The 27,756-nt window shown below is 43.3% G+C and overlaps 1 protein-coding gene across 3 annotated transcripts; it reads right to left on the minus strand.

Annotated features, from left to right (window-relative positions):
* Window positions 1-1,194: 1,194 nt before the first annotated feature.
* FECH (ferrochelatase) lies at window positions 1,195-27,756 on the minus strand. Of its 3 annotated transcripts, none has more exons than XM_050944746.1 (11): window positions 27,508-27,756; window positions 21,654-21,771; window positions 18,999-19,118; window positions 18,413-18,561; window positions 10,340-10,474; window positions 9,339-9,445; window positions 7,064-7,162; window positions 4,677-4,784; window positions 3,358-3,522; window positions 2,853-2,912; window positions 1,195-2,378 (listed from the first exon to the last, which is right to left on the minus strand). In XM_050944746.1, the coding sequence occupies exons 1-11, from the start codon at window positions 27,569-27,571 to the stop codon at window positions 2,244-2,246; spliced, it is 1,260 nt and encodes a 419-aa protein (XP_050800703.1). In that variant the 5' UTR covers window positions 27,572-27,756; the 3' UTR covers window positions 1,195-2,243. The 3 variants fall into 3 exon arrangements, with proteins under 3 accessions (XP_050800703.1, XP_050800704.1, XP_050800705.1); XM_050944747.1 differs by lacking the exon at window positions 27,508-27,756 and adding an exon at window positions 26,751-26,801; XM_050944748.1 differs by lacking the exon at window positions 27,508-27,756 and adding an exon at window positions 26,572-26,672.

The following is a 27,756-nucleotide window of genomic DNA, read 5'->3' on the forward strand; positions in this document are numbered from 1 at the left end:
AGGAGGTGGGGGCTGGGCCACGACACCCTCCCCTAACCGGCCCTCCATACAATTTATGAAACTCAATGCGGCCCTCAGGCCAAAAAGTTTGCCCGCCCCAGTGCAGCAGCAGCAGCAGCCTTTCTGCTGAAGAGCTGGGGAACTGTAAAAACCTGTTCAAAAAAGTGAAGGGTGCAGGCCCTGTATACGATGTACTGATTCAGCATCCCTGCAGCAACCTCCTATGAAGCCCCCGGAGTAGTTAAAATGTAGCCTTTCCCTTTACATACACATTGGGAAGCTGAAATAGGGGTGGCAGTGGAAAAACCTCGTTCCTCCCTCCGGAAGAGTATTAGGCAGAGAGAGAGGGCGGGGGGGAGGAGGGGGGGGCGCTGAGGCAGGAAGTATAATTTCCATCTCCGTATACCAGTGTATCTAGCCCACTGGCTGATAATTATGTTAATTTATGTCTCCAGCATCCTAAATGTCAACTCTTTCAACATAAAATGGAGCAAAACAAGGTTTTATGGCAACAGGGGCCTATGTTATCCTTAAACAACCCTATCCCTGCAGGATCAGGAGCACAAACTATGTGCATCGTACAATTATCTGAGCAAATAAAACTGTCTAATAATCACAGCCCCTGCCCTTCACATCTTATGATTAGTTGATTCATCAATTTAAGCAACCATTGCGTGTTAGAACAACTTGCAAACAGCCTCCAGTATTCGGTGCTAATTATATAGGATAAATATTTGTATTCATGAAGCTGATAGCTAGACCAGTGCCTATAAATGAGCTCTCCCACAGAATACTTATAATGGATTCTTCTAGTCCTCGAGGGAATGTCCCCTATACGATGGGCCTGCTAATCCAGACTCTAGGATAATTCCATTCTGAATGTATTTCAAGCCAAAACTGAGAAATGCTGGGTAGTGGCCAGCAGCTGAGACTGTGCTGAATGGCCACTGCTTTATTTTATAAGACCTCCATAATTTAAATAGTTAGGACTAGACTGCATTCCTGGTGTATTCAAATGCCGGAATGATATCAATGGAGATTTAGATGGGTCAGGATCAGGCCCTAAAAATAGCTCAGGGACTGTAATAGGGCAGAACTCTGTTTCTGGGTTAGGGAATTTATACCCACAGCAGCTGTTAGGATAAGAGGTATTCTGCACCCCTCATCTGGCACACCCACCACAATGTAAATGACTCCTAATATATCACTGGGGTTTTAATTGACAACATGAATTAAACTGGATCGATTGTGCCCATGTAACTCCATAGATATCCCACAAATACCACAATGTCCTGATGCAGTGGAAAGCACAGAGCAGATCTATAAACCCTCAGAAGAGCCAGTTCAACTTTCTGAATTTGCTTAATCAGAGAAAGTCCTTTGGAGAAGAGAAAAGCATTTGGCTTGAAGGATAAGCCAACCCTTACAACCAGCTACAGTGTTTGCTGTTGACAGTAACGAGGTTTGAAATATATCTAGAACTCCATTTAAGTGGAGTGTGCTCCAAAAATATAACTCAGTCCTGGGTCATTTCTTTCACTTTATGCTCTCCACAGACAGAGATTTTCCTTCAGACAATGAGAAAGTTTCAAGAAAATGTAAACAAATCTTCTACAATGCCACTGTTCAAATGGGGCAAAGCCTGTCTGGGCTTTTGCAGAATCTCTTTTCTCCCAGGAAAACCAAAATAATCTTCTATGTTTTAAAAAATATACATATTTTTTAAAAATCAGAATTCAAAACATATCTGAAAATATATCTGTAAGAGAAGATGACTGGTAACTGTGTTAGCAATACTGCACCAGTAGCAAAAAAAAAATAATGAAAAAAAATAGTACACTCTACCTGGAAGGCTGAAATGAATATATTCATGACATTAGTGCATATAAAGAACTCCCTGCAAAGAGCTTTAGATGCCAGTTTGTATCAAAGGTTTTTCAGTGCTTACTTTTGGGCCTTATGCTATGAAGTGCTCATTAGTCCCAGGGGAATTGAGACCTCTCAGCACCTCACTGCATCAAGCCCTTCCTTCCTTCTCTTCCACCCACATCTCTCAAATAAAAAAAGAAAAACTTCAAATTCTCATCTCTGTTACAAAACTGCAACCCCACTGAAGTCACTGGGGTAGAAGAGTGTACCAGAAAGCAAGAGTTTGGTTATCTGTGTGCAATTTCTGATGTCTGCATTGTTGCACCATAAGAGATTTCCCTGCACAAATCAAGTCTGTTCTTCTACGCTGCATGTCACAGCTGTTGATTAGTGAAGAAGGATTTTGCCTCCCTGCAGACAGGATTCACACAAAGCGGACAGCGGAGGGTTAACTGCTTGGAGCAGATTTCATTCGACTGGATATGTGAATAGACCAAGTCTGCCAGTGCCTGAAAGACAGAGTATTAAAAAGCAGAAGTGAGTGAGCCACTTGCAAAAAACATACAAGTTACCAAATTAACAAGTTAGCCAGACCAACAATCAGTCAGACCAAGTGATGTGTCGTGACACCAATTTTTTAAATATAACTTCCCCTTGATTTCAATGGGGACCTTGATTTTAAAAATTCATTGGCATAATATTGGCCCCAAAAAGGAACATTTCTGCTTTTCTGGAAATCTCAATAAATAGGTGACTGAAAATGATAAGAGAAAAATGGCTTTTCTTTGTTAAAACAATGTTCAAAATAAGTATCAATTAAAAAAATAACACAGTGACAAAGGAAAAAAGTATAGGGAATTCTATGTTAATAGTCAAACTCAGAATGTTTTAATAATATGGGAGGAAACCAACAATCTGCTAGCGCTTTCCAGAGGACTGGTACGCTGTATTTTTTACTAAAGCTATAGTAACAATACGGATACCTTGGAGAACAATGGATTTCCATTAAGAGACTCTGCTCTTCTGATGTTTTCAACTCCACACTGAATCCAAAACAAGAAAGCAGAGAAAAATAAAGAGCTGTTATGGAAAAAATAATACCCCAGTATCTTTTTTGAAGAACATCATTTTCTATATCATTTAGAGGCTGCCCTAAAATGAATGAATTAAATGTAGTAATATTTTTTCAGCACAGCTAAAATGAGAAGATAACATTTTACTTTGATAACAGGTTCCCCAAACACCTTGACTGATCACATAAACCATTTATCTCAGTTAAAATAAAATGGGTCAAAATCAGCTCTCAGCTACACTGATAAAAATTCAAAGCAACACCGCTGAAGCCAATTCAGATTAACTCAGATTTACACCAGTGTAACAGCAAATCCCACACCAACATTTAATCATAAGATCGGAGCTAAAAACAGGAGGAAAGAAATTTGGGACCAGAATTGCCCAAGCAATTATGAGACCTGAAGTGATGTTTACCTCATTTGCTAAAACTTGCGCATATTCAATATCCAGCTCATAGAGAGTTTCAATGTGGTCACTGGTAAATGCTATTGGAACCAACAAAATGTTCTTCTTTCCCCTTTTACAGAGTCCTTCAATAGTTTCATCAGTCTGAGGACCCAGCCAGGGCATTGGGCCAACCTAGAAGAAAGTGGGAGGAAAAAAATCTTTCTTCAAGCCTTGATAAATTAATTTCTACAATAATTATCTTCTGTTGTCCTTTAATTAACCTACACATATTCTTATCTATTCAATGAAGAATCAAATTTGTCTGTTTATCTTATGATGTTTAGCAGTATCTTTGTCCACCTCTCCATCTATTACTTTTTGATGAAGAGACACTGCCTCTCTGTTTAGGCCTCCAGACAATCCATCCTGACAACAAGCAGAATCCTATGACACTGCATTTACTTAAAATGTGTGTTGTTTAATATAAATATGAGTGGATGATTGGCTTTTAGAGGGGCACTTTAAAAAATTACTACAAATAAAATAAGCATCCTTTGTTTTTCATTCCAACCCTCTCCCGCCACAGCTACTGAGCAGGATTTACCTGCCTTTAAAGAATTTTTCCATTTTTAAGACTAAATAAGCCGATGGTGTTCCTTTAACATCCAAAAAGTACAGATGTGGAGTTAACACAATATTTTACTTGCAGCTTCCTAGCTTTAGAACAAAACAACTCTGCCTCCGTAACTGTAACACATTTGATAAACGTAAATTACTGACACTATATAATTCTGATGAGGCTAACATTTCTTAAAGTTCCTTCATTTCAGTTGGAGTTTACAAACATCATGTGCAAAGAGAGATATAAATCAACCCATTCTGCATTACCTGCTTTAAAAAAAATGAAGTCTATTTGGATTGGGCTCATGTCCTTAACAATGGATGTAATCGTATAAGCAATCTTTTGGAAGGTCTCTAAGCAATATTTCAGCAGACTTCATCATAGTTTATTTGCTTCCCACTTTCAGCTGCTAGTCAGAGAAAAATCCCCACCACTGGATGAGCATAGGAGGAGTACTGGAGAATGTCTGGGCTATCAGAAGTTTACTTGGGAATGATGCATCAAGAACTTCTGTAAAGTGGCAAAAACTTAAAGCGGCTGTTAAATATATACAGAAGCTAACACCCAGGTACAAAAAGCACCATTCCATTGGAACACAGATACTTCCAGAAAGTAGGAGAGAGAGGAAGAGGCTGTAATAAAGTTGGGAGAGAAGAGATCATCCTAAACTTTGATGACTAAGGGGCTGCAGATGGCTTTTAACAACTTCCTTCTGACCACATACCTTGGACTGCCACACGAGCCTATAGGGGTTGGAAAAGTTGAGCTTCTCCATGACTCTTTGGACAGTAGCTCCCACCTCTTGAGGGTATGGATCGCCACGGTTCACTACCTGCAGCACAGAAACACTGACCTTTCATTCTTCGTGAATGTTATGTTTTCTCATGCGCAAAGAGCATCTAAAAACATTCAGTCTCAATCACTCATTCTAAATGAAGGGAAGCAAGCAAGCAAAGTCTCCATGCGTGAGCACAGTGCATGTATCCCCTGCAACAGGCTGCAGCAGCTGTGCCTCGCACAATGGCAGACGTTTGTGCAGGCAACAGAAACTGTTAACCGTTACCTATACCACAATGAACGTAACTACTATTATTTTACTGGATAATTTAGAATTTAAGAGACTTATAAACTCTCAGTCTGACATGTTATCGGCCTATCTTAGCCATTGCAAAGACTATGCTCCTCCCTGACAGACTTCATGCTTGTGTTTTCAGTCACTAGCTGGAGTCATAAATGGTTTCTTTTCAATTACTTTAGTATCAAACTCACATTTCACAGACTTCCTTTATTGCATAAATGTAATTGCCTTCCAACAGAGGATCTCAAAGCATTTTAAAAATATTTAATCCTCATAATACCTCTGTGGGTTTGACATTTTACAGATACTTTAATATTTTATGGATGAGGAAACTGAGGGACAGAGAACATAAGTGACTTGGCCAAGTCACAGAGTGAGCCAGCAGCAGACCTAGAAATAAAGCCGAGGAGTACCGAGTCCTATCCCCGGCCTCAGACTGGAGAAAGCTCATGTTTACTATTTATATTCTCTTCAATTCAAGTGAAACAGCAGTACAAACATGTTGGGGAAAAGCTCCTCATTGTGCCCAGTGCCCTAGTGGTATTACTCTGCACTACGGGACAGGCCACTCACAGTGCATTCAGTGTAAATTTCTTCCCTTGCCAGCAAAGTCTGGGACAGCAGTGGAGGCAGCAACGCATTGGGGAATGAAACAGGGGAAGAAGAGGAACGTTCCATGCCATTCAACATGACTCCTGTTGGCTGATTCAAGGAGCAGTGCTGATGGGCATTCAAGTGAAACAGTAAAACAAAGGATGGGTAACCGGGAAGTCAATGCAGGAAAAGGGGAGCAACTACTGCAGAAAACAAGATGTGTGTCCTTACAGTTCTGAAAAGAGCAAGTAGGAACTTTGCAGACCCGTAGGGGAAAAACAAAAGCAAGAAAAATGCACATTAACATTTGGAAGTCAGGAGTCATAGTTCTACCCCTGGTTCAGTTGCTCACCTGATGCGTGGCCTCAACTTCTCCATGACTCTCTTTGCTTTCCCACCTTTTGTCTGTCTTATCTATTTAGACTCTCAGCTCTTCAGAGGAGGAACTGTCCCTCACCATGTGCTTCTACAGTGCTTGGCACAATGGGGCCCAGATCTCTGCTGGGACTCTAAGTGCTACTTTCGTACAAATAAATAAATAATACTGCTGATGTCCACTGTTCCCTCTGCCGTTAGCCACTAGATGGCAGCATATTCCAAGAATACAAGTCTCCCAGGGCTAGGCAGTAGCAAAAGGAAAGGACCAAAGATTACTTTTAATACAGTACTTCTGAAACAGCAGTAGCCTGCATCTCACCCTAACTGGCACGGAATGACTTCCAGAACAGAGAACCCCGTTTTGAATTACACCAGTTGACTGTGACACATTCCACGAGTTTTTTTTTAAACTTATAATAATAATAAAAAGACCCCAGTGGACATTATTAGAAGGTGAACCATGACGCACACAATTTGTCTGAACTGGGACACTCTGAAATATTAGTATTGAAAGCATTTTAAATGTGTGTTTATGGAATAAGGCAGTTTTACAGAAGAATTCATTATGAAATTGTCCTTTACCACATCGCCTGATTGTTCCTCTTCACACAAATGAAGATAGATTCTGCAGCCTCAATTTATGTGGTACAATGCTACTGTTTCATTCCTCGCCCCTCCCCCTCCCCCCCCCCCCAAAAAAAAAGTTAGAGGCCACTGTATTGAAGTTGCTAGTTACTGCCAGCCCACTGTGTTAAAATCTCCCACTCTAGCTGGTGTATTCCAAAGGTGCAAAGATTCTACTCTCACTGCTTCAGGGAGAGTAATTTCTTTTTGAAAGGTGAGAAAACAATTATTTCCCCCCACCCACCCTATTATCCTCATGTGGAAACGATGGGCAAAGAAGTAGGTTTTGTTCCTTGTCTGGTCTAACCCTGATGGCCTACAAGCTGCAGGCTACTTAAAACTTCGCTTTGCCTGAGATGCAACCCATCAGACCAATAATGTGACTCTCCCATGCGATGGAGCTTTAACAACTTCAGAGGTGACTTCATGTTACTTACAGACATTGGGAGTGAGTGAGCCGAGAAAAGAATGACAACATCTTTCCTTTTCTCAGGTGGAAACAGATCCAGTTCCTTTTGTATGTGGTCTGCAAAGCACTGTAAGAGGAAGGCAAAAGAGTAAAGATCGGTAACAGGAGATGCACCCATCTGCTGAAAATAATGTGCACAAATTGGCTAGGCACCCCTCTGCTTTTCGTTAGCTCACCATAAGAACTTCTGACGAGACAGCAGAGATTCTTTTTTCAGTAGCATGCCAGTGGGAGTTTGATCAATAGTGTGTACAATAAAATGTTCAGTAAATAATGAATTACAGTGCCTAAATCAAAAACCGGTGCAGTCCATTGATAGGCTCCAATGAGCTTTGGGTCAGCTACCTGGACTTCAGGTACAGGACACAAGTTAAGATATTACAGCAAATTGAACCAGTGTCCGCCCACATACCCTCAGTCAAGCTGCTTTCACTAACAGAAGCCCGCTGTGTAAAATGCATGACCTAAAGGAGGACAAACTTGGGCTTTGATGGGCCTATAGGGAGATCAGGTTCCCCTCTTTCAGAATGCTCTGCCCCCAACCTGACATTTAAATCTGTGGGCTGACAGAACGAGTTCCTTATACGAGGTCAACTGATAGGACAGAACATGGGGAGACAGATGGTTTCAGTTAACCAAGACCTGAAAACCAAAGTCTCGTTTCCCCACATGGCAGACTAGGGAATGATTCTGACCTTACTGTCACAGCAGTGACTGAGATCAGAACTTAGCCAGGTGGCAAGGAAACATACAGAAAGGAAAAGAAGCTGACTTAACAACTTGCACATGGGGCTGCCAGAAGGAAAAAAAACGGTTTGCCGTGACTGTCTGCAGCTCCCTACTAGACACGTTGCAACACCACCATCAAAGATAGGATAAAAACATTACAAAAAATTAAACTTTAATTTCTGTTAAATGATACAATCAGAGGCTGAGCCAGCCCTTCACTTACAGGCTCCCTTGGGCATGGAGAAATGCATGCTGGTTAGCTTACAAAACGCAGCTGTATTTGTGTGCAATCCATCTAATGGAGAGCAGCATTTGGTAGATTATTTGATCATGCAGCGGATTCCTGAACTCTGCTGAGACATCTCAGTGAAAGAAGTGAACGGCACGCGCAAGTACCAAGAACTACTGTTCTCCCTTGGTCTCCCCTCAGTCACTTGCACTAGTCAGTCAGAGACCAGCGTGAAAATGCAAAAGTCAAAGGCAGAAGAAGAAGAAAAGCTCCCACCTCTGCTTTTCACACTTCCCTGGCATCTCCTTCTGTCTCTCCCCAGAAAAAGCAGCCACTAACATCTTCCCAGGAAAGAAGGAGCAGAATGTGGCTGCTGTTAAGTGTTTCTGCCACAGCTACGGCTATGGCCAGCATTACCCACCTCTCTGATGCCAGACAAGGGCTTTAGAATAATACAAAACCACATTAGCGCTATTATTAAAGCCCAGCACATACACTCCACCTCTTTAAACTTAAAAAAAAAAAAAAAGGGCTCCTCTCTCAGTCAAGTACATTACTGTTTCCCCCCTCTTCCTCACTACTTTTCGAAGGGAGTCCTGATTCTGTTCCCACTGAAGTCAATGAGAAGTCTACTGTGAACTTCAATGGGAGGATAATCGAACCCCTTAGGCTGTGGACTCAGGGTGACATTACTAGCACTGATTACATGGAGGTCTATGGAAGCAATGCAAGCTTCCCTACATTAATCCTGAACTAACACTGCCTCCAATAATTTCAGACCGAGCACACAGGATATATATTTTACATTATGAAATACAACATAAAATAGAAATATTCCTTTTGTTCTGAGGTTTTTAAAATTTTGAAACAATCTAAATCAGGGAACAAGTTTGTGTCCCTTTAAGACAAGTGGTCTCGTGGGGTACGTCCACACAGCAAAAAAATAACCCCATGCCGCGAGTCTCAGAGCCTGGGTCAGCTAACTTGGGCTCATGGGGCTTGTACCGCAAAGCTAAAAATAGCAGTGTAGATGTCCAGGCTTGGGCTGGAACCCAGACTCTGAGATGCTCTTGCCAGGTTTCAGAGCTTGGGCTTCAGCCCCAGCCTGAATGTCTCCACAGCTATTTTTAGCCCTACTGCAGGAGCTCAAGTCAGCTGACCTGGTCTCTGAGACTCACTTGCTGTGGAGACGTACACTCAATAACTCCATGTCGAATCTGCTCAATTGACAAGCAACGAGATAGTTTTCCTGACAGCCACAATGGTTTGCATACAAACTCCATACCTGAATGAGAAGGGGATGTGTGGGCCACCTGTCAATAATGCTCCATTTCATCTTTGGCTTCTCCCCCTTTTTATTATAGTAGCGATAAATGGCATTTAGGCTGCTTCCTGAAATGCACAAAATTAGGAGATTAGCAGGAGCTTTAGCTATACATTCATCAGAACTGTGGCTGCTGCCAGACAAAAAGAATTTTACAACCAGCCATTTCACTATTTTAAGGACTTGGTATCAAATACATTACATTGCAAATCAGAATGGAGAGCACAAGTGTAGAAAAAAACATTTACCTCATGAAGTCTATATAACTAATAGACCTTTTCTACCTGCCAAGCTAATCCTCAACTAAAGCAAAGTTATTTTCAGGAGCTATTAAGGGAGCATTATACTAAGCATCACTGTGTGCTACAGAAAACCCAAAAGTGTGTTATCTTGTATGGGGAGGGTGGGTCCCTGCTTTACACTGAAATGTACACAAAGAATTATCACCTGTCCTAGGGCCAGGGGAAGGGGTGGAAATATATACCTCTAGAACATGCACATACTCCTGTTTTATAGGTTTCTGATTTCGTTGGCACTGACAGTGGGTCTAATGGTTAGAGCAGGTGACTATGAGTCAGGACTCCTGGGTTCCATTTCTGGCTATGCAACTCACTTATGTAACTTCAGGAAAGTGCCCTTTTATGGTGCTGTGCTTCAGTTTACCTATCTGTAAAATTGGTATAACCCCTCATAGGGATGTTGTGAGGCATGGAGGTCTAACAAGGCCTATACATTTAAAATTCCTTATTGTTAGAGAACAGGCTTCTACTTATAATTGGGAAACTTAAAGCAGGCCAACCAGAAAGCTGGTTTTGGGGAGGGCAGGCTGGGTTTTCATTCACATCCCAAAGTTCCCACATGCTTTCATAAGCCTCTTGCGCTTGGACTCTCAGCTGTTCGGATACATTTGTCTATATGCTGTTTATCTTCCTCTTTTACTGCACTTTCGCAGACACACTCACCCGTGGTAGAACAGCTGTACTGCGGATACTGTGTGAATGCAATAGCCCTTTCAACGCCATCTTTCTCCATCTCTTCAATTGCTTCTTCTGTCAGAGGATGGACATACCGAAATCCAATATAGTATTTGTGAGGAGCTGCCAGCAGAAAGAGAAAAAGAAATAGCAATTGATCACTTTATCTGCAAACGCTCTGATTTTAAAATCCCCTTCTGACCAGCTACAGCCCAGCCTCCTCAGGAATACACTCTCCCTGACTTAACAACAGCCAAAATGACAATCACGATGTTTACAAGATGCTGAAAGTCTCTTCCTGGTTTGTGATAAATTAGGCTGTGGAGAAATAATGATTGTATGCTAGACTCTATATGCTAGAGGCTTACCATGAGCTGTGAATCAGATTTTTGGAAATGTATATATTTTAGTTGCTGAAGATTCTAGCCCTGACAGTAGCAGCATTAATCTGTAAAATGCTCCCTCCCCTCCAAACACAGAGATCATTTAAATGTATTCTACAGGCCAGCACGAGACAGAGTACAATGACATGTTACATTTTTGACATTGGTGCAGTATCAAGAAGGCATGTTCAACTAAGTTAAAAGGAAATGATCAACCTGGCTCATGCCAGATGGGAACCAGTCACTTTAAAATACAAGAATTGTAACACAGCTGTCTTCCTACAAGCAGTTAGCTGAATGGGAATAGAATTCTTGTATTCCAAACGATTGGGTTAAGGAATGTGAGCATGTCTGGAGAAACATACCAAACAGCTTAATGCAGATCACACAAGCACATCAATAGAGGAATCAACTTCATAAGAATCAATTTCCTGGGTCAGACCAATGGTCCATCCAGACCAGTATCCTGTCTTCCAGCAGTGGCCAGTGCCAGGTACTTCAGAGAGAACGAATAGAACAGGGCAATTTATCAAGTGATCTATCCCCCTGTCATCCAGTCCCAGCTTCTGGCAATCACTTCCAGTGCTCTGGTGTAAGATTCACTATCAACGGACCTCCTGGTATTGAAGTATATTGTAAAAATGCACATTTCTAATTAAAAATAAAAAAGCTGGCAATTCTTTACATGTCTTACAAGTTGTGATTTTCTTAAGGTTCCCTGCTTGCTGTGGGAAGAACAAAAAGCTTAAAGGATCAGGGAATGTGTTATTTACTTAGATGGTAAACTCTTTGGGGCTGGGCCCATTCTTTTAGTCTGTGTATGTACAGTACCTATCACACTAGGATCCTGAGACTCTTAGGGGCTATCACAATACAAATAGTAAATAAGAATATATACACATCCTCTCCCCCACTGCCTATGATCAAAAGATAAAACATAGTACAGTCAAAATAATATAAGCAGTTCCCATGATCCCCACTGTGCTTTTCCCTACGTTAAAGCAATATTGTCTTCCCCATGGTTAGTCAAGTCCTTTCTTTATGCATTTAAAGAGTTACTGAGGTCTGCTACTGCTGCTCCTAGCTGAACTCTGAGGAGCACTGGGATCAACCAAGGCTGCTCATCAAAATCTGGATACATTTTAAGACCAGGGATCTATCCCAATACAGCTGCTTCCTCCAAAAAAAACTATTAATTATAATTTTAGAACTAGATCGCTGGTGACCCAGAACCCCTAAAGCAGAGACTACATGTGCTTTCCTATAATCCACGTTTCTGCTCCTGGAAAAGACTATATGCTGATACTTTAAAGATAAAAGCTGGAGAATAGAAAAATGCAAAATGTCCTTTGAACTATCAGATCATAACTTTGTGCTACCAGTCTGGTAATCAAACCCAAAATGACTGTAATCAAAACAACAATGCAAAGGATGCTGCCAAATCCAACTCTAAAGGAAGGACTCAAACAACCTCTGTTAAGACACACTGAGCTATGTCTTCAAACAGCAACAGTTTAAAGGGAACAGAAACAAAAAGATTTGGGAAAAGTTATTGCTGAACTGGGAAAACAGTACAGACAAACAGGAGATAAAGAAATATAAATTTTGTAGCAGCTATACAGCCCAGTTATTGTCTCTACTAACAATTCATATATGTTAAACAAAGATATTTCAGCTCTGATAAAAAAGCCAGCATTATTCTGACCAATCAAGGCCCTGATCTTGCAAACATGTATGTAAGTATTTTTATACCAGGGGTGAAAGTAAAACTGAAAACTTACCAGTACGGTAAGGGGTAGGGGCCAGTACCGGCAGCCACTTTTTACCTATACACCGTACCGGCCCGTACTGCCTTACTTTCACCCCTGCTTTACACACATAAGTAGTCTCATTATATTCCTGCATATGTAAAATTACTCCTGTTCTTATGTGTTTGACAGTCAAGTCTTAAGTAAGCAACAGGAATTCAGAATGCTCAAGGTCTAAATTTTCCAAGTGTCTGGTGGTTTAGGGTTGCCTTGATTTTTCTGGGTCCCAAACCTGAAATGCCTTAAAAGGGCCTAATTTTAAGAAAGTGCTAAGCATCCACCCTCTGAAAATCAGGCCCCTGTAAGGTATCATCCAAAGATTTTAAGGTGTTTCAATTTTGGCACCCAAAATTGCTACTTACATTTGAAAGTTTAGGTTGTGAAAACACTCCAAAACATGTGTACTGCTTTAAAAAACTGCCTTTTTTGTTTTTTTACCATAACTTACATTCACAACATTAGGAAGACTCAGATTAGGGTAAAGTTTTGTCTACACTTAAAAATGTTGCCACTTTAACTACGCTGGAATAGTTGAAGTGTCATCACCCCACATCCCCTACCCCAGAGGTGGGCAAAGTACGGACTGCGGGCCACATGCTGAGCTCCCGGATGGGGAGGCTAGCCCCTGACCCCTCCCTTGCTGTTCCACTCCCCTGCAGCCTCAGCTCACTGCGCCACTGGGCAGCTCAGCACCCGCGAACTCCCCTGGGGGTGGGGGGAAGAGGCAGGGGAGATGAGGGAGGGAGGCTCACCTGCAGCCTCAGGGGAGCAGGTGTAAGGTGCGAGCAGCAGAAGCGCGGTGAGCGCAGGCCAGAAGACTCAGGAGCAGCACCAGGTGGCTGCACAGCCATCCAGAGAGAAGCGGTGCTTTAAAGGGGAAACCGCTGTTTCTCTCCAGCTACGCCGCTGCCCCTGTTCCTCCTGAGTCCTCCGTCCATGTTCACAGGGCCACAGTCTGAAAGAGGCTGGGGGGAGGGGCGGTTGGATAGGGGGTAGGGTCCCAGGGGGCGGTTAGGGGCGGGGGTCCCAGGAGGGAGCTGTCAGGGGACAGGGAGGAGGGGTTGGAGAGTGGGTGGGAGTCCCAGGGGGCCTGTCTGATGCAGGGATGTGGATAGGGGTCAGGGAGGTGGTGGTCAGGGGACAACGAGTGGGGGGAGTTGGATGGGTTGGGAGTTCTGAGAGGGGCAGTCAGGTAGCGGGAAGTGGGAGGGGGCGGGGGCCAGGCTGTTTGGAGAGGCACAGCCTTCCCTACCCAGCCCTCCATACCATTTCACAACCCCAATGTGGCCCTCAGGTCAAAAAGTTTGCCCACCCCAGCCCTACCTCCTCCTCCCCATACCAGCGGAGACACAGTTGTACCAGTATAAGAGTGCTTGTTTTGGCATATCTTATCCTTGTTTGGCAAAGTAAAATAAGACAAATTAGTATAAAGTGCACTATACTAGTACAGCTGTACCTACACTTGGGCTTTTACCAGCATAACCATATCAATATCACACCTCTCAGCAACACAGTTATGCTAGTAAAACTTTTTAAGTGCAGACCAAGCGTAATGAAATTTCAGAACTCTGAAAAGCACTCCAGAAACGTTACAGCTCTTGGTGAAGGTGCACTTTTGGCTTTTCTAGCTATTTTGAAGCAATGCAGTGATGTATTTGGCCTCACTAAATTCTCCAAGGTCACCTTTAACAACAAATTGTTAGCCCGCCCTACTTCTAAAATTGCAGCTACTGTCTAGGCAGTAAAGTACATCTCTAAATAATGGATACCAAGTCAGATGTAAAGGCTGCACAAATAGATAAAGACAGGGTGGCTTTCTTTTGGTGACCACATTGTAAAGTAAGAGGGAGTGATACACTCTGAGAAGAATAGATAAAGCTCCCTAAAACCATCAGTTTCAGGATCTGTTGCAAACCTGACCTATTTAGAAACTACTTTTATACAAAAAATAAACTACTGCATTTGCTGCTATAGCAGGGTGTAATTTCTGAGCCCAAGCTCTGGACAAAGTTTATTCTTTGGCTACACTTGCAAGGATTTTAGTTTCAATGGAGTCACACTACAGTGTCTGAAAGAAAGGGTTGAATACAATCCACACAAAATAAACTTGAGAGTCAGCGGTGGTGTAAGAAAGTAGAGGCCATTTTGGCTTCAGCATGATTACCTTTTAAGATTGCAACTTTTTGCTTCCTAGTTTCAAATTCTTTACAACTTTCATATCTAAGCCTCAACTACCCAAGTTTTAGTGGGCCCTAAAATACAAAGAATCGTGAATAACGTGGAGTCAAAAGTATATGTAATCTTTCCAGACACAGAAATGGGTTCCATGACATGCCAACTGACTCAGCAGCTGATTCCAATGCCAAGGAAATGGGCAGAAAACAAGTGTTTGTTGACTCAAACCACAGTTAAGTTATGGGGCTGAACAGAAGCTCTCCTCATGGGCCAAAAACACAGACTGACTTTGTCTTGCTTTTGTAGTTCTCCCGATAACTTTTAATGCTTGTAATATCAGGTTAACAGAACTGGGAAAGGACTTCTGGCATTAATCCACAGCAAAGGTACTCTATGGAAGCCAGAACAATCTTCCTCACTCTGCCCCATCAAGTTAGTCTTTAGCCTGTCTGCCGACTATCCAAAGGGAGCAAAACATGCTGCAGAGACTGGCTTACTTAGAACTACGGTGAGCCCTGTGGCTCATTTCAAATAGAGCAGCCATCAGATGATCATTGCTTTTTGGTAACTACCAAATGGGTATGACTAGAGATGACAAGGAACTAAAAAGGAACCAATCCTGAAGACAACTGTGGCCAAGCATCCTGTACTTAATCCCCAGTGACAATGGGCACAAGGCAGAACTATTGTGCCTTTTCAGGGCATTCCCTCAAGAGGCGAGGGATACAGGAAAAGCCTGGCACTGCCGAACCTATTCTATTGACACAGAGAGAAATTGGCTTCCCCATGCTGCCAGACAAGCATATTCCAATCATAGCATAAAGTTCATGCAGAAAAATTCTTGGCTTACAGCACCGTATGTGCCATAGTTCTATTATCCTCACAAAAATCCAGGAGGGGTACAAATGTTTCAAATTTCCAACAGCTGCTCACTGTGACCAGCGTGAGACGAACACGCAGAAGTCCAGGCTTAATCTACACACACACAAACTTGCACTAGTTTAACTCAAATCTGATTTTAAACCGATTCAGTTAAACTGGTTGTGATGGAGTAGACTCCCCACACTAGCCCTGCAAGAGCTGAGTTAGGCCAGCTGGGCCCAATCAGCTAAATAGGTTGCAAGCAGGGGAGATTTAAGCTGGAGATGGCTAAATAAGGACAGACTCACCTGTGCAGGAAGCCTATATAAAGCCAGATGGCTTGCTGCAGGGGCTATGAAAAGCTTCAGTCACTCCCTGCATGGAGGGAGTTGGAGGTTGGCAAATGGTGCGGGAGCCTGATATGTAGGAAGAAGTCCAGAGAAACAGCAGCAAAGAGCAGGAATGCATAAGGACTGTGGCTGCTTGTTATAGGGCCCCTGGCTGGAACCCAGTTTGGTGGGTGGGCCTGGGTTCCCCTTCCAGCCACTGGAATGTGGCAAAAGGCATTGGAGACACCAGGTCTGGAAAGACTGAAATACCTGGAAGAGAAGGACTTTAGTTACCTGGCTGGAGAGCCAAGGCATGAAGAGAAAGCTGATGATCCAGGAGTGAGCAGAGCAGTAGAGCAAGACAAAATGGGGCAAGACACCACCGGAGGAAGAGCACATGACTGACAATGCTAATTCCTAAGACAGCCAGCAGGAGGCGCCGCTTGCAGTGATTGGACTCTGTGACTCAGCTGGTGGAGAATGTGAGCAATGATGGTCGCCCCCCGATACAAGGAGAGTGTGAGACACTGAGAAGCTGTTTAGACAGCTGCCTGTGATACAAGGGGAGCAGGAAAGGCTAGATGAGAGACACTTGAGGCAAAGGGACAATGGAGCCACCATGTATGGAGGCTGTCTTTGCAGAAGGCAGGTGTACCTTCCCAGGCTGGACCACAGGGCTGCTGCTCCCTATGAAGGGGGCTGACAAGCAACAAAGCGGGGTACAGGCCCTGATGGGGCAGATTCTAGAGAACCAGCAGCAAGAGCGGAAGGCACTATATGAGGCAATTAGCTGAAGAACAGTACTACTTGCTCAAGAGCCTCCAAGGGGTGAGCAAGGGCCAGAGAGGCTAGGGCAAGAAGAGAGGCCCCAGGGTAGGGAGGGCAGAAGCCCAAGCAGGGCAGTGTTATGCCTGTGGCGGAAGGGACACTTTAGGCACTGATGGGGCTGTGAACTGGAAGATTGCCTGGGTCACTGTGGGAGTGACAGAGGGTTTGAAAGACTGTACCTCCCAGAAGGGGGGGAAACACGGAGTGACCCAGCTGGAAGGCCAAGTCACGAGAAGGAGGAGCAAGAGAGGGGCTGCAGACCAGAGAGAGACCAGTGACGGTGTGTTGATCTCATGAGCTAATCCCCAGAGCATCCAGGAGGATAAGCCCAACTAGTGGTGAGTGGAGCACGCTGGGACACTGGTGCAGACTCCTGCAAGAACACTCTAAAAATGGTTTAAACATGACTTGTATGAATTTAGCTGAAGTCAGTGAGGATTTAAGAGTGCTCAACAGTGAAGGTTTGGACAGGTTGAAAAACCACTATTGGTAAAACCTATGTTAGTTTGTGTGGGAGTTAATCGCAACAAGAGTCACCTCTCCTTGATATGGATTTCTCTTGATAAAGCTGAGTGGCTAAGCTGACAGAAGCCCTAGGATTTGGGGGGAGACAGACATTTACATGGAATAACAATTTTCTCCCATTTTCAAACATTACCCTAGCTGAAGGAGAACGTACAAAGACTGTATATACTGTATCTTGTGGATGCCGTCCAAACCAAACCGTTAGGCCTTATCTATTGCTCTAGCTTCAAGGGAGGGTCCCTCATGTCCTGGGGTGGTGCTGACAGCAGTAATCTTGCTTAGTACTGCAGAATTAAACTGTGAAACAGCATCTTTCTGTGCCACCTCCTTTCTCTAATGACTGTAATAAGATCAAGCCGAGTTTGCATTAAGCCTTTTAGCCACGACTGACAATTAGATTCAAGAACAGTTTAAAGGATCCAGACTGAAGATAATCGAAGCTGTGAGACTTTTACTAGGAAGTTATAGCTACTCAAAGAAGCCACTAGATGGAGTCATGATCTCTCTCACACACACAACAAATGCTCCATCCACTGCATATGTCTAACTTAGTAAGTGTTTTGTGTCAGGAGTCGTATCTTTATATATTAAACACACACACTCTGTCAGGGATCAGGGCCTGCAGCAGAGTCTGTCTCCTGGCAACCCAACAAGCACAAGAGGCCTGCAGCTGGTTATCTGATTGCACCACCTGATTGGTCAGGAAGGGCAAATGACTGGCTTTTAAACCCAGCAGCAACTCTCTGGCTGCTCAATGCGTTCATGCCCATAGGTGTGACCCTCCTGCTGTCTGCTGCTCCTCATCTTGCTCTTGCCTGGCTCCTAAACCCATTCCTGCCTTGTTTCCTTGCCTTGCTCCTGCTCAATCTGTGCTACCTCACCTAGTTCCAGCTTCCTCACCCTGACCCTAGCTCCCGATCCCAGCTCTGACCCCTAGCTTGGCTCTTAGTTCCTGGTTCTGGCTCTGACTCCTGGTGTGGCTGCTGGTTTCAGCCTCTGGCCCTGACCCTTGGATTAGCTCTGCCCACTAGGCCTGACTCCTGCTCTTCCCAATAGGCATGACCACCCATGGCCCAGTCTTCTCCCCCTGCACACACCCACTAGCACAAACAGAACAATCTCCTAAACAACTGTAAGGAAGGGTATAAGTACCAGTGTGAGGAGACATTTCATCCAGCAGTTTCACCATGCCTTCTCCCTGTGTTACAGTCCACTTTTTAATTGGCGACCCTCCTCCAATCTTGCTATATTGTTCTTGGATTTTCGGTGTGCGACGTTTGGCAATAAATGGTGCCAGCTTACTGAAATGTTCAAAAGCAGGGTGAGTTAGTAACATATCCCCCATCACCTCCCCTCCGGCATCTTAAAAACAACAAAAGAATCATCCAGCCCACCACCAGCCTCCAAAACGCAGCAAACTAATAATGTTCAGTCTCATTCTATGCATGGCTTGTTTTGTATTGTTTTATAATACCATTTAATCTAATTCATGTGAATAAATTTGCCAGTTGGCAGTAAACAAAGAGTTGTGATCACAGGTTAAAGGTCTCATCCTGTAGCCCCCAGTTTCTGGAGGACTGCAATATAATTTCTCATTACCAAGTTCACATGAGACAGTCAGTATAGAGTTCTTGGCCTAAAGTACTGCAGCCAGCTGGAAGGATTTTTTGATGTCCAAGTATATAGCCTACAACAACACTCACATACTAACACGCTATGTGAACCAAGTGTTTCTTACTTTTGTACTGGAAGCGTCATCAGGTCCTTATCTAGGAAAAGCCTAAGTAGGAAATCATGGACATCTCTCAGTGTTTCTGGGCCACCCATGTTTAACATCAAGATTCCTGTTTTAGTTTTCCTATTAAAAGAAAAAAAAATAGTTGGAAATCTATTTCTATTTAGCCCTGTAATCAGCTGCCACCTTTTACAACTGCAGGCTAATCAGCCTGACCCCCTGATCTTTGTGCAAACTGAGGATCATGTTAAAAAACTAATCATCAGGAGTTAAATGCTGATATCCTTATTCACATTTAGCAGTCCCTTACTTCATCCCATTGAGATCAACGGGGCTATTCAAGGTGTATGTTTCTACTCAACAAGAATAAGGTTATAAGAATCTGGCCCTGAGACACGTGACAAAACACTATGTGCCGAATCAGCAAGTGCTTTCTATTTATGCTCAACATGCATTAGAGCCAGCAAACTCACACCTACATGTGGCCTTTTAAAATCAAGTATTTTGCATCCCAAAGCTGAAGTAACTTTCCAGTATACATCCTTTAACAATAAACACCACAAGTTTCTGTACCTCAGCTAAATGCCAACTGCACATTTTAGGTTCACCAGAAAACATATTACACTATCGGGAACAACCCTGTCCAGACAGGGGGTGAGCTAGATAAGATGTCCTAGCCCTGTATATCTTCTCCATCTCTAACTACTTTCTGAAATGAAGAGCCAGTCCACACGCCGAGGCATTAATCCCTGTTTATGAAAATCCTGGGTTCTTGACTCCGCTCCGGCCCTGTTGTGCACCTTAGAGGGCACAGATAGACCAAAAACTGGGAGCAAATGGCCAGCAGAGAATTCCCCTATCATAACCTAGTCCCAGATTTGGAAAAATTAGAGTGTTTTGGGGCACTCTGGTCCCCCCAAACCTTCCCTGGGGACCCCAAGACCCAAATCCCTTGAGTCTCACAACAAAGGGAAATAAATCTTTTCCCTTCCTCCCCTCCAGGTGTTCCTGGAGAGACACACAGAAGCAAACTCCGTGAATCTAAACAGAGGGATTCTACCCTCCCCGTTCCCAGCCTTGGAAAACAGAAGTACCAAGAGCTAATCTCTCTTCCCCCCTCACCCAGAGGGAATGCAAAGTCAGGCTAGTAAATCTAACACACACAGATTTCCCCTTGACTTCTTCCTCCCACCAATTCCCTAGTGAGCACAGACTCAATTCCCTGGAGTTCCCCACTAAAGAAAAACTCCAACAGGTCTTAAAAAGAAAGCTTTATGTAAAAAGAAAGAAAAATACATAAAAATGGTCTCTCTGTATTAAGGTGACAAATACAGGGTCAATTGCTTAAAAGAAATATGAATAAACAGCCTTATTCAAAAAGAATACAATTCAAAACACTGCAGCAACTACATACATGTAAATACAAAAAAACAAACCTATCTTTGTACTCACAACTTGGAAACAGAAGATTAGAAAGCAGGAAATAGAGAAATCCTTCCCATAGCCGAGAGGGAGATAGGCAGAAGAACAAAAAACAAAGGACTCACACACAAACTTCCCTTCACCCAGATCTGAAAAAGTCTGGTTTCCTGATTGGTCCTCTGGTCAGGTGTTTCAGGTACTTCTTTCCAGGTGTAAGAGACATTAACCCTTAGCTATCTGTTTATGACATCCCCTATCAGAGGGAAACTCCCTGCTGGAGCAAGTGTTCTAGCTCTGTTGCACCCTACCCTCCCACTTGGAACAGTGGAGTGCCAGAGCTTCACCCTGCTAGTCCTGCCTACTACTGGAATAGGGTCCATCAAAGATCCTGCATCAGACGAAGGACAGTTAGGGTAACTAACAAGTTTAGAATGGGAAATCTGAGCATTTGGACTTTGTACAGGGTCTGAGATCCATAGGATTTGGCTCTTTTATACAGTCTGAGACGAGGAGCCTCTCTTCCCCTTTCTGCCGTTTCCATATCTGCAAACACCTCACAGGTGCATTTGTTTGCAAAGTCCTTTGAGATCCTTGGATGAAAGGCACTAATTATTACTAACAAGAGTGTACTAAATGGTGTCTCAAATTATGCAATAACTGCATTATTAAGCTGCTATCTCACCCTATTATATATTATCTTCTTAAAATACAAATAGTTAAGCTTCAGGATGGCTGGTTGAGATTTTCAAAACAGTCTCAGGGATTTAGACACTAACTTTCAAATGAAAGATACTGGCCTAAATCCCATTGACTACTTCAAAAAATCTTAACCACTGTTTATCCCTGCTCCTTTCTCCCCTCCACCCTACTAAACACTCCACAAGATGTAACAGGGCATAAGGGTAAATATTTTTGTTATCTATATTCAAATAGCGCCTTGAAGCCCTGGTCATGAAGACACCCTTGTCCTAGATGCCGTACAAAACACAGAACAAAAAGATGACCTCAGCCCCAAAGAGCTTAATATCTAAATATCTGACAGGGACAACAGATGGATACAGACGTACAAATGGGGGAAGCACAAGGAAACAGTGAGACGATTGTAATGCTTTAAAACCAGAGCACTGTAAAGTAAAGCAATACCATTTTGGAGAGAGAGAGAGAGCAATTACATGTAGGACACACACATACTTCATTTGCTGTCAGCACAGATGAGGCCCGGGAACAAGTCCTTACCTCTTTTCAGGCTGAATTTGAGGCTCTGTGCTTTTTGTTCGTGTGGCTGCTGCTGCTGTTGACTGACCTCTCCATTGTATTTGGACTCTCACTTGACTGCAGCTGCTGCTTTTTGTGACTGGAGAGAAGGTTAAAATGTATTATTAGTTTATTACTGGGCAGAGGATTCTGTTTATGAGACGTATGCTGCCTTCCCCCAATATTTCTTTAAATGTGCTTGGTGGTCTCCTGATAGTTGGCATTTCTTTTCAAGCCCCATCTCCTGAGCCAAGCGATTTAAGGAAAAATCATGGATTTCATACCATTTTTTAAAAGGGTGAGTGTCTAGCCCTCGTGGTTGCAGAGAAAAGCTGGAAAACATGACCTGAGTGTGCCTAAAAGGCTCAAAAACCAGGAAGCAAAGAACCAAAACTTATTTTTGTTGTAACATCTTATCATTTTAAAGTCAATCTCGTGATTTTTAGGGCCTGACGCGTGAGTTTTGAACACTTGGGGCTGGCAATGCTGCAAGAGACACCACTTCAGCATGAAAGGAAGTGAAGTACCTTCAGCTCAGAGTGGAGGCACAGTGAAAACTGCAATATTGTAACTATTCTATGGACAAATGACTTCAGTTACCAAGACTGTCAAGCTGCTGCCAGAACCTTTCACAAGCACTAAATTTACAAAACATTAAAATACACTCATCCATATATAAATATTATATGGATTAAAAAACATTTAAAAATGAGCCCCTGAATTTCAGGGCTTTTAAACATTTGCTGCAATGTAGCTTAATGTTTTTGAGCCCTGGGTTGGTCCGAGTTTGACCCTGTGCTGCAACAGACTGAACCAGCAATTCCATAGGATCAGTTCAGGGCCAGTTCAACCAGGGTTCTTTAACTTCACTCTAGGCAGCCACCTCTCTCACTGCTTTCACTCGATTCTTCCCATCACTCCATGGCTCTAGTCTCAGCCAGACTTTGCCCAACCCAAAGGCAGAGATGGATAAGAAGACTACACTTGTTAATGGGGGTTATTAGTGGTTTAAGCACTTAGACACTCTAAATATTAATAGTGGGTTAAAAGGTTGTGATCTAAGGGACTGAGGTGATTTAAGCACTTTCCCTGCCTGAAGGATTGTCTATTCTCCTTCTCTGAAAATCTTAATTTACTAGATTTATAAAGTTTGTATAGTACAGTCAACATTATACTATACAGTGCAAAAGTGAAGCTTTCAGCTGCATTGTAAATATGTATAACTCATTGTTTCACTGGTTAAATGTGTGTTTTGTATATTTATTTCTCTGTTTCATAAGGGATTTCCCACAGAATACACTGGATGCACAACACCGCTAGTGGAACTCTACTTCACATATCTTTTGTGATTTAAGCCATTCAAGCTTAATGTTATGTTTACACAGGTTTTCTTATTTAAATTTTCAAAACACCATAAACATTTTATCCTTCAGAGCTAGGGCACAATAAAATTTTAAGAGGCCACTTCTGCCCTTGAATATGCACACACAATTACTTTCACAGCATACACAAATGCAGAAATGCCTCCATAACATGTTGCCATATTAACATATCACAACTGTATCACACATTCCATGTTTACCATTGCTTACACTGCAATGGAGAATAGAAAAGGGTCCCCCACTTACAAGACTATATAAAAAGATTTCACATTCTAAGCCACAGTCTACAGTACATTTGCTTTACAAACTGTAAAAACTATTCACAACTTTTCAGCATCTGAAGTTTTTTTCTAAAGCACAATCTTGTTAATTTTTCAATGAGTAATAATTTACAACAAAATGTTTTTAAGAGAAGGAAAAAAAGTATATTATTGAACCAGGTTCCAGAGATGGGAAAAAACCCACATTTTGAAATGCCAAGCTAGATACCTGCAAATTCCTTTTTTAGTAGGTAAAAATGAATGCTAAGGCTTCACATTCCTCTTCAATTAGATTAAAACTTTGTAAGTCAAACAGAATACAACAATAGTTGTGTATGTCAATCACCTCTCACATGACCAAATAATCCAGCTAGACATTTTTATCTCTAAAGAATTTTGTTTGCTGTATTTCTTATTCCCAATATTCTAAGTAGCTCTTTTAGATCTACATATACATACTACCACTTCCTCACTCAACGTGCACCCAATAAAATAAAACCATACATCTGCACACTCAAGTTATCTTAAACCATATTCCTCATCAATTATATTGCATTCTTCCTTTTAAAAAACTGTTAGACTGTCTGGGCATACATTGTTATACTGACTCAGCAACATTTCAGAAAAAAAAACCTATAGATGTACTTTTAAAACAAAAATAAAAAGTGCTCTGCTAATTATATTTAAACCACTGTTAGTATTTACTTAAAATGTTAGTCACTGTTCTGTATGTTATTTTTCACAGAGCCCTGGTGAGAAATAAGGGGCAAAAACTCAGAGACCACATAATCTTAATAAAACATTTCCCACAATATGCAAATAACCATGTTAAGGATAAAGACAGACCACAAAAGCCAAGGAATCTTGAGAAAAAGGCATTTCAGCAGTCCCATGTTTTGCCTAGGGTTTACAATAGTTTTCTTCTCAGCAGAGAATAATCTTGCTTTTTTTTGGTTGTACATCTCAGTTACTTTAATTCAGGGATTTTTATTTAAACTTTTTTCTTTAATAGTACCACTTGAATCAATTTCCTACCATAATCTCCATTCACGTACATGGACACTGGAAAAAAGATACACACAAAGTATGTGTAGTGAGGGACTTGTTCTGTTTCACAACCAACAGGCCTAGTGCTCAATAATTACTAACATTTTCTATACTAAACCCTTTTCAATCAAAGCTGAGAGGGAAAAGGGGATTCAAATTCCATCTTTGTAACAAAAAAGAGGCAGATTTAGGGTTAAATACTAAAATCAATGACCCAATTGAACTTTAGTCAAACCTAACCTATTGGGCTCATTGTAGGAGTAACTGGATGAAAGTCTACAGCCTGCATTATACAGGAGGTCCAACTAAATTATCTAATGGAGCCTTCTGGATTTAATATCTATGAAGTTTTACATGCCCAGCTCAGCCCTTTTTTATTCATCTCCACAACTGAACTGCTGCACTCTGTGTCTCATCTTATTTGTATGAGTTAAATTCTAAAATGTTTGGGGGACCAACTCCATAGAAGTGACTTTCACATATCTCAGTCTACATGGCATGTTTCCTGACAACCCGAGAGACCACTTCTTTCCTTTCCCATAAGCAAAGACTACCAGGAAAGCTGGGGAGTGCCATTCGTCCCCAAATTTATATGGCAGGTGGTTGGTAACAGAATGTTTTCAAGGGCGGTCCCTTCCCCACTGGCTTGACAGAGCCAAGTTTGTTGATCATAAAGGCATGGCACAAGTCTCATCTCTTTTCACAGGCTGTAGTCTGTTGGGAGGGGCATGTTTCCTTTTAAATTGATTTAATATCATAAATATAACAAATGACCTTTTAAATTAAATTCTGAAGATGTCCAAAGTGGCTACATTTTATAAGTGAAAATAACGGAATAAATAATAATAATTGCTATTGTACAGCAACAAATCCTGGTGGTTCTACCGCTGAAGGCAGCTGATTAAGGACTAGCATACTGCATAGTTTTAGAGGACAGCAAGTCAATCTAATGACACAGGAATTTTCTGGGGGTATGGCGAGTGGCGGGGAAAGTTAAGTGGGGAGGGTCTGTTTTTTGGGGAGTTAGAAAGGTCTCATCATTCACGTTCAGTCTATGTGAATTTTTGAATCCTTTCCAAAATAATACACTGTCCATGCACTTTGAGAACTGATCTATTTTATAAAATAATTTTTGTAGTTCTTCAACTGTTTGAGTTTCTGGCTTTTTAAAACCAAAAATCTATTTCTGATGCAAAAATCAGAGACACCTATACCCAAGTGTTAAGGCAGCTAAACAAACTCTCCCAACCACCATGGCTTGCAATAGGAACAGAAAGGATTGTCAGTGCACCAAAGAGCTCTCTACTTTGTGACTAGGGTGACCAGACAGCAAATGTGAAAAATCGGGACGGGGTGGGTAACAGGAGCCTATATAAGAAAAAGACCTAAAAATCAGGACTGTCCCTATAAAATCGGGACATCTGGTCACCTTATACGTGACAGAATGAATAAAGACAAGATATTAGAGAGTCAAGGTAGGTAAAGTAATATATTTTATTGAACCAACTTCTGCCAGTGAGAGAGACAAGCTTTCAAGCCACACAGAGCTCTTCAGGTCACCAACAGAAGTTGGTACAATAAAATATATTAGCTCTCTGATAGCCTGGGCCCAACGTGGCTACCACACCACTGCATAAAGGCAAGATACTCATCTAAGTGCTCTCTGATAAAAAACCTGTGTCTGCAAGGCCCAGTTATGATAGACTTGATTCCCAGTCTCCCATGAAGTGGGTTTGCTTTTACACTGGTGTTGCCAAAGCTGTAATTGCGTCTGCCTGCAGAAGTTCCGATTTCCCTGCAAACAGTTAGTACAGAAGTAGGGCCAGACTTGACTTAATGGTAGAAGCCCACTGATTGAGGTTGATGGCTGTAACTGATGGCAAAATCTGACTCCCTCCCTGGCTTCCAGAGACACTTACTGCACCAAGACAGAGCACACAACACTGATTACCCGCCTGTAACAGCTTGTAGAGAGCGCTGCTGATCCCGGGCACCAGAGACGGGTTTTGGTGCAAGGGCAGCATGCTTGACCAGAATGGATTAAGCGCCCCCAAGGTGCCTTGCACTATGTAAAGAGACAGAAGATGCCTACAATCTACAAAGACAAACAACACGAAAAATGGGAGAGACAAAGGAAAGCAGAAGCTTGAAAGATTTGCACTGAACTGGGGCCCTGGCTCTGGGTGCCACAGCACTGGCCAGGCCACTTACTGCACGGGTGAAGCCCTCAGTAGGAGGCACTTGCTGAATCGGGGCACGATGCCCCAGTGCTGCCTCCAAAGAAACCGGCCCTGCCCCACCAGGACGCACTGTCCCTGGGCTCCAGCTGCCACCAGCACCCAGCATCACCTACTGCACGACAGGGGCTCCCGCTGCAGGCCACTAACTACCTCGCTGCAGCAGGACGCACCAGCACCCCCGCGCTCCTGCTGCTGCTGCTAATCACGTAGCGTTATGCAAACGCTTTTCATTGAAAGGGCGCGTTGCGCAACACTGTCCCGGCTACAGAGCCCCCCCCGGGGGGGGGGGTTCTTCTCGTGCCCTCTGCTTGCACTCAGCACAAGGAAGTGTTACATGGCCCTGGAGAGGGGCCGCTAGTGCCAGCACCGCCCGGGCTACCCGGGACATAGGTCTAAAGTGGGCAGCATGTGGGAGAAGTTAAATCTTCTCTTGTCCTCTCTGCGCTCAGACCATCCTCCGCCCGGGACTCAAGGGGGGAGACTTTGCTCCAGAAATGCTCCTCCGTCCCTGCCCCCCCGGGAGTTTCCCACCCGGGGGGAGCGGGCACATGCTCCGCACTGCCGGCCGCGCTCCGTGCGAAAACCCTTTGTTTATGTAACGCAGCCAGGCGTTAATCTGCCTCCTGCACAAAGCCCCCTCGGAATTGCTGCTCCCTTAGCAATGCAGCGGCGAGGGTCACTTCCCGCCCCCCAGGAATGGAGGGTTTGGGGGGGTCAGGGACGTGCAAGAAAACATCCCGGCTCTCCCAAGCCCGACCCCTCCCGGGGAGCCAGCAAGTGCAGCGAGCGGCAGGAGAGCCCCCGGCCCGCCCGCTAGCGGAGCCCTGGGGCAGGCTGCAATGTCCACAGCGCGCTTCATTCAGCCCAGGGCATCCCGGCAACGCTTCAAATGCAGCTGGCAACTTACATGGACACAACACCCGGTTTGCAGCTCGAAAGGCAGCAGCCATGTTTGTGTGAACTAAATACATTCCCTTAGTCTGCAGATGCCCGGGGAAAAGGGTTCCCTTCCCCTGCTGAAAGTGCCTGAGCACTAGCTGGAGTGGGCTCGCCTCTCTCTGCCTCCTCTTTCCTCCCTGTCAAGATCCTTCTGTGTCAGCCCGCCCGCCGCCTTCTTGCATTAGGAAGACATGCGTTTGCTTTGCCTGGAAGGGGT

Source organism: Gopherus flavomarginatus, chromosome 3 (assembly GCF_025201925.1).
Source record: "Gopherus flavomarginatus isolate rGopFla2 chromosome 3, rGopFla2.mat.asm, whole genome shotgun sequence".
NCBI classification, from domain to species: domain Eukaryota; kingdom Metazoa; phylum Chordata; order Testudines; family Testudinidae; genus Gopherus; species Gopherus flavomarginatus.